At 42.6% G+C, this 7,500-nt stretch overlaps 1 protein-coding gene across 4 annotated transcripts in view; it reads left to right on the plus strand.

Annotated features, from left to right (window-relative positions):
* Positions 1–5,038, plus strand: part of LOC137428415 (perilipin-3-like) — a 15,955-nt gene extending 10,917 nt beyond the window's left edge. Inside the window, exons 1-6 of one of the 4 annotated variants that reach the window (XM_078778026.1) lie at positions 2,079–2,144; positions 2,251–2,333; positions 3,449–3,644; positions 3,846–3,928; positions 4,291–4,513; positions 4,597–5,038. In XM_078778026.1, coding sequence (XP_078634152.1) covers positions 2,301–2,333; positions 3,449–3,644; positions 3,846–3,928; positions 4,291–4,513; positions 4,597–4,922 — 861 coding nt within the window. In that variant the 5' untranslated portion in view covers positions 2,079–2,144; positions 2,251–2,300 and the 3' untranslated portion in view covers positions 4,923–5,038. Of the gene's footprint in view, positions 1–2,078; positions 2,145–2,185; positions 2,334–3,146; positions 3,329–3,448; positions 3,645–3,845; positions 3,929–4,290; positions 4,514–4,596 lie in introns of those variants that run through there. The other 3 variants (XM_078778024.1, XM_078778028.1, XM_078778027.1) reach the window with 3 other exon arrangements.
* Positions 5,039–7,500: the final 2,462 nt, after the last annotated feature.

Raw genomic sequence — 7,500 nt, forward strand, 5'->3', positions numbered from 1 at the left:
CATAATACTTACTCGTTCATTCACAACACCGGCTTCGTCGGCTATAAAATATTTTACAAAGTCACTCAACAAAGTCACTCCATCATGTCTCAAAGTATTTTAATTAGAAATTAGAGGTGCATAAGATTGTGAATAAAAAAAAGACGGGTGAAACAAACTCCTATTGAACTTTTTCGCAATTTGTTATGCATACTTCTGCATCCGCAAGATGGCGGACTCCATGGAGCGATTTGGTGCGTCAAAGCTTCGAAATTCTCAAAGGATCCAGCAAAATCTCGCTTTTCAACATAATATGTACGCGTTCATTCACAACACCAGCTCACCGGCTACTAGTACCCGACTGCAAAGCCGCAATGAGCCGGCGAAGCCAAAGCCTCTTGCCACTATTTTACCCATCACTATGGCATCAGTAGGTTAGGTAGTTGGTAGTAGGTCGGTGTAGTAGGTAACGTACCGAGTTCAAAATGATACCATTTGCATTCTGGATGAGATTAAAATTTATAAATTATTTCCTTCTTGATTAATTCGGTGAATTCTGTCTCAACTTTGGATATTTCCGGCCGTGAAAAACTATCCCCGACGGCCGCGATATTTCTAAAAAATAATTCTTCGTCAATTTTAGAATATTTGATGCCGTTTTCAGCCTCCGAAACGCGGTAATAAGCTTTTTTGAAATATTTTTTCAAATGCTCGTATCTCATTGGTTCTGGTGTTTGGTGACGGTTTTCGTTGAAAATAACCAGGGCCCGGGGAACGAGGTTGGTCTTAAAGTATTTTAATTACAAATTAGAGGTGCATTAGATTGTGAATCAAAAAAAGACGGGTGAAACAAACTCCTATTGAACTTTTTCGCAATTTTTTATGCATACTTCCGCATCCGGAAGATGGCGGCCTCCATTGAGTGATTTGGTTTTTGAAATATTTTTTCAAATGCTCGAATCTCATTGGTTCCGGTGATTGGTGACGATTTTCGTTGAAGGCCCATGCGGGCCGAGGTTGGTCTTAAAGTATTTTAATTCCAAATTAGAGGTGCATCAGATGGTGAATCAAAAAGACGGGTGAAACAAACTCCTATTGAACTTTTTTCAATTTGTTATGCATACTTCCGCATCCGCAAGATGGCGGCCTCCATTGAGCGATTTGGTGCGTCAAAGCTTCGAAATTCTGAAAGGATCCAGCAAAATCTCGCTTTTCAACATAATACGTATGCGTTCATTCACAACACCAGCTTCGCCGGCTATAAGACTTCCGGGTCTGAAAGGCGCAGTGAAAGGGGGGAAGTTGCCTTGGGAAGGTCGATTAAAACTGAAACGACGGCCATTTCCTGCATTGTTTTGTTTTGTATTGTTTCCATGCAGCCAGTCATGTGGTTAAGCGGTGGCGAGCGCTCCGTTCCGTTGTAGTATTGCTTAAGCGCTATGAATCGAAGCGAGCCGCTTGCCTAGGGAACTCACTTCTGATTGGTGCTTCTTGAACATCTTTATGAGTGAAATAATAATAATAAAAACAACTCGTTCACAGAGATAATGTTATCATTCCACAAATCCCATTCAAATTCCCATTTACATTTTAAAATTACATAATCATTCCACAAATCCCATTCAAATTCCCATTTACATTTTAAAATGACATAATCATTCCACAAACACCATTCAAATTCGCATTTACATTTTATCAAATAAATCGTGAAAAGACAAAAAATTCCCACTCTGAGGACATTTAAGGACTGAAAGCCGGTTGTCTCGTCTGCTTGAACTTGCACACAGGAACATCCCCTCGAAAGGAGAAGGTCATTGTGTTCCGGTGCCCATTCTTGGAGATGTTGAACGGATCCAGATGCTAAGTTTGAAGGTGCATGGTTCGAATTGGTTCAGATATTGAGCATCAGGAAATTGATGAAGCACAGGTGTATTGGTCCAAATGTCCACCTGTGAGGGTTTTCTTGAACATTTTGATGATGAAAGATTTATATAAAACACACAAATGGAGTCACGTGGAAACATCGAGAATTTTACCTGTGGTTGTAAATTTCATTGGTTCATTAATTCCTTGAAGCGAAATAAATTATCATTTTAGGTGAAGGTAAAGGTGTGTGCCGGGTGTGACGTCAGAGAAGCAGGTGTTTGTGTTTATTGTATAAAAAGGTGAGTCTGGTGTGAAATTCATTCGTTTCGTCATTCACTTGTCTGTGCCTTGTTTCGGTTGGTTACCTGGTGCTGGAGCATCTTGGGTTCTCCCTTACTGGTCCAGGTGATCTCGCTCGCTTCTTTCATTGTGAGTCGTTTCTTGTTTTGAACAAAATGGCTGTGGAGGTTCAGACCGTCGATACCAAGGTGAGTTACTTGGTTCTTCAGGTGAACATGGCGGATCGAGTTCCAGGTGAATCGGTTTACTGGGGAGAACCGGGAAATCCGTGGGGAGTTAAACATGATTCGTTAAAGTTGTTTAAACGGTTTTATGGTTGGGCGAACTGATGGATCGGTCTTTGCTCTTTGGTCGGGCGGGTTCGTGCCCGGGGGGGGGGGGGGAGGGGAGGGGAGGGGTAGCGTGAATGGGTGGTGCTCGGGGGGGTGGGTCAGAGGAGGTTGGTGGGTTAGAGGAGGTTGCTGGGTCAGAATCCCGAAATTTTGAATTCCTAACGATTTGAATCCCTATCCTTTATCATGTAATCCCGAATTTAGTTTGTATTGCAGAGTTTTGTAATATGTCCTGCCGGTGTTTGGCTGAGATTCCTGAGTTTATTAACTAGTAAATGCTCGTGATGAAAAATACCACATTGAAGAACAAAATAACTAAACGAAAAACGTTTTCGGGCTACATGTGTATTTTTAAAAAGTTCTAAATGTTTTTTAATTAAAAATAATAATAATTAATAAAAAAGAAAATTACATTTTGATTCATGAAATTGCACCAGAAAAGAGGACTGTGGGTCAAATTTCAGCTCTCGGACGAATGGAACCTGGAAAACGAACAGCTCGGAGATTTAAAACGGGACAAAGTTCAGATGAAGTTGAATAAAAGTGTAAAAATAAACGCACTTTATTCATGTGCTAATGGACAACTGAAAATGGGTGAATGTCTTTACATAATACACCTTAGGAGGAAGAATAAATAACCTGGTTGAGGCAGCGAGTTTGTGCTTATACACTGCCTCGGTTAGTTATTTATTTTCCTGAGGAATGTTTTCATTTTTCAAAGTTGAACAGAACATGAGCCAATTTCAAAGTGAATCTGACGTAACGAGATTGTGTTAACTAGCTCTTTGCTTTGCGAGTTTTAAAGCACAAACGAATAGATCGATGTTCATTTCTAAACCTGGATTGATAAGGTTAGTTTGTGGATTTGATATTTGATGCCCAGCATCATCCGCTCCGCGAATCAATATCTAAATCCCAAAAAGTTTCAGAATGTGAGATGTCCTCTGTTTTTACTCTCTTCTTGTCCACAGAATGTCATTCAGAGATTGTATGCACTGCCGTTGTTCAGTTCTGCTGTGGACGAGTTGGTTCAGGCCTACAAGTGTGGGAAAGAGTCGAGGCCTGTTCTTCTTTCTTTTGGTAATATGGTCGAACAGGGTGTTACAGGGGTATCTGTGATCGCCTGCAGTGGGATCGAACCAATCACCAGGATTCTTCAACCGCAGAGTGAGTGAATCTGTGCAGATCGGACATGATGGCTGACCTGTTTTTTTTGTTTTTTTTAACCGAGATCTTTATTTTCCCCATTTTATGGAAATTTGTCCATTTTGAGAAGCATGGACATTGTTTTGCATAGTTTTTTAAATTGTCCCCTTTGTGTAATTTATTTAGCGATCTTTGAGTTTCCATAAAATGTCTTTTCTCCAGTTAAGTTTGTTGACGAGCTCGCATGCCGAGGTCTGGATCTCGTGGAAGACAAAGTACCAATCTTGCACCAACCTGCCAACAAGGTACTGGGAATCGAGGCAGTGATTCAGAGTATTCCTGTCGTGTAACTCCTCTAAACCCTTCCCACGCCTCCTGCCCCCAAGCCTTCTCCCTCCCACACTTCTCCCTGCTCTCATGTTGTGGTTGTGTGCTTCCCCTTCTCCCCCCATCTTGTCTTCCGCTCCCTCTTTTTGTATATTTTGTTTGTCTGGTTGATTTGTTTGTGAAATAAATGTTAGCTTTCACGAGCCTCGATTCAGTATACAAAAAAAATAAATGCATACATGCCTGCTTTGAACTGGGAGAAACAAGTAAATCTTACAATTGTTTTTGAAGTAACTTGAATTTTCCTTCGTGCAGTGAATGGATATTTCCTTGTTTGCAGGTACTTGATGATGTGAAGAAGAATTTGCAAATCGCACAAAAACAAATTGGAGTCTTCCTGGATTGGTCCAAGTCCCAGGTCGGAGTGGGTATGGAGAGATCCAAACAGGCCATGTTGGACGGTGCAGACTCTCTGCTGAAAACCAAGTTTGGAGAGGTGGTTTTGTCAGGTGCAGACTCCATGCTTTCTCAAGTCGATGGATACCTGCCACATGATCAGCCAGGTAAGTTGGTACTGTGTGGATTTGATGTACTTCTGCAGAAAGTTTTGTACTTCTGCAGAAAGTAATACCTGTATTTTCTGCAGAAGGTGCAAGTACTGATGAAGAGAAAGTTGTTGTACGAAGCTCCTCATCCCTTGACCTTTACCGTCGGCTCGTTGCTGTATCCAGCAAGGCCGGACGAGAGGTGTTCAAGAAGAGTTCTTCCGGAATCCAAAGTGTTGCAGAGACCGGTCGTGCCCGTTTAACCAGTGTTCTGGAATCTTTCAGTGCAGCATTCGACTCCGTTGTGAAGGAAACTCCGGTGAACCAGGTGATCGATGCGATGCACCAGGAACACGATTCAGATCGCTCCAGTGATGTCTGTAAATCCTCAACCGGTGCGGAGACCCTGGGTAAACAAAGCAAATGAGTAAATGTCCGCGGGTGATTTTTCATTTGGTAAATGTTTTTGTGCAGCTTCACATTGAATGGATTGGATTTGCTGGGTTTGGCAAGTGATGGAAATAAAGTTATTGGTGAAAGTCATTTTTGTTTTGGGTCCTGAATTAATTCCCATCTTGTTGTGCTGACAGTCTTCCATGTGGCCATAGTACCCGTTTGGGTTTGAGCTTGAATGTTTGTCCTTAAACAATGGTGGATTGAATAATCCTGATGTCCATGTCTTCTTTTTAAATTTTTATTCTCCCTCCAGTGTTTTAGGTTTTGCTGATTCCATACAGTGAATGGATTGGAGTTTCTTTGCAAGAATGCAATGGAAGAAATTTTTATTCATCCCCCCCCCCCCCCCTTCCTTTCTGTTTATACCTGTGGCTATTGAGCTCCTAGTTTGTTCCGTACTCATGCGTTGATGGCAGCTTTCTTGTTTTACAAAACTTCTTTTCTGATTTTCCCTGGAAAGGCTACTGCCTCTCCTCGGCCGATGCCTCTGTCTCTGCTGAACGTATAGCTGAGGTTTTGTTGCAGGAATGAAAGCTTAGATCCCCTTCTCTTTCAAGTTTATCTCTCCTACCAACTCTTCGTTCAATAATTCGTGCAATAGATGCGGCTTATCTGACATGGTAAAGCTCTTCTTCCTCCGACTCACATTCAGCTTTCATATCTGCCAGAAATCATTGCAAACATGTTATTTGTGAGGCAAAGCATTCCTTAATCCAAAATAAATGTGACAACCTCATCTTCCACAAATAGATGTCTGGTCATTAGCGAAAAGTATCCAACAACTTCTGTCGCTTTACCTTTTCTTCACTGTTCTGTTGAGATGATGCTATGGCTGTCTCTCCGACTGACAAAGCAACTCTTTTTGGGTAATTTCTCCTCGAATTCCACTCGTTGACTCCAACATTCCATCACCCTCTGATACACCCCTCACCAATCCCATGCCCCTCTCTATAATCTTTCCATGCAGTCAAAAAAGTACTCGCTCTGGACACAAGCAAGGCATACAGGTAAGATGGAAAAGCCTGCACAGAAAAGTGATAGAGGTGTGTGCGATCCCTCTCCCTCTATTCCAATGAGCAGTGTTGGCTGCAGGTGCAGTAAATGCAACGTGGTCTAGTTAGGTCGTCGGTTATGATGACGGCTGTCCTTGAAGTCTAAAGTGGACACTGTCTGCAGACGCTGTGCAGTGATGCCTAAATTTGTGCCACCTCTGACTTTCGTCGGACACGTATCCACGATAGGCTGACCTACAGGTGCAGTTTGATATCCGAGTGTCCTTTCTCATAACCTTAACCTGAAGTGGCTTCCCCCACAAGGCAGTGGGAATCCATTACCCTGGAAAAGGGGCCCACACCAGGTAGTCAGCTGGAGCCAGATGGATCTGTGGCTTGCGTGACCCTCATATAATGCGTTTTTGCTGTCGTGCAGATTTAATTCACAGCAACTCTCAGAGCAAAAGTTCCCCAAAAAAATTTTTCCAAGCAAAATTCACAGCAATTCAAAAAATCACAGCATCTTTTAAGCAGTGTTATCTCCGTCGAGCCTTCTCCAGGTTTATCAGGGTATTTGATGCAGATGACCTCAGCATCAGGACATTCTGGTGCAAGCTTAACATCAAGATGGCAATTTATATCACCGGTGATGCCTGGGATGAAGTGACAACCATGCATTAATGGAGAGTTGAGGAAACTCGGGCCTGAGACAGTGATTGAGTTTAGAGGTTTAATGGAGGCTGAAGTCAGCGGAGCAAGACAACAGATTATGGGATTGGAGGAGGTCGACAAAGATGAGGATTTGCTTCTCCAGCAGGAGCAGCTGAGCAATGAAGATCTTCTGGCTCTGGAAAACGAGCACATCAGAGAGGAAACAGAATCAGGTCCTGAAGAAGTTCAGCCTTTTAAAACTCTCACGATAAAGGTCATACCTGAAGGTTGTTGGTCAATTGAGCTTTCAGCAGGCCATCCTACCAAATTGGTCGATGAAGTTATCGACATCTTTGATGAACATGATCCTGACTGCATGAGAAGTTCCAAGGGGTGGAGGGAGATGGACAATGTCCTGAAATGTTACAAGGAGGTGTACGAAGAGAAAATGAAGGCAGCCACTCAAGTTTCCATGATGAAGTTTCCATGATTCTATGATACACCCTCCAGGTCTTTAAAACAGCTGTTCACCACCATCTCTTATCTTCCCCTATCCAAAACCTTGATCTTTTCTACCCCCGCTAATTTCACCCCAATTCCACTTTTTTGAAATACCAACTTCTGTCCTGGAAGTTCTTGGTGTCCTTGTGTTTTATACTTCTCCCTACCCCCCCCCCTCCCCTTCCCACGCCTCCTCCCCCCAAGCCCTCTCCCTTCCACACATCTCCCTGCTCTCAAATGTTGTGTTTGTGTGCTTCCCCTTCTCTCCCCATCTTGTTTTCCGCTCCCTCTTTTTATATATTTTGTTTGTCTGGTTGATTTGTTTGTGAAGTAAATGTTAGCTCTTTCACGAGCCTCGATTCAGTATACAAAAAAAAAAATTAAAAAAAATTCAACCTCAACTGG

This window comes from Myxine glutinosa, chromosome 5 (assembly GCF_964187855.1).
Source record: "Myxine glutinosa chromosome 5, kmMyxGlut1.1, whole genome shotgun sequence".
Lineage (NCBI taxonomy): Eukaryota > Metazoa > Chordata > Myxini > Myxiniformes > Myxinidae > Myxine > Myxine glutinosa.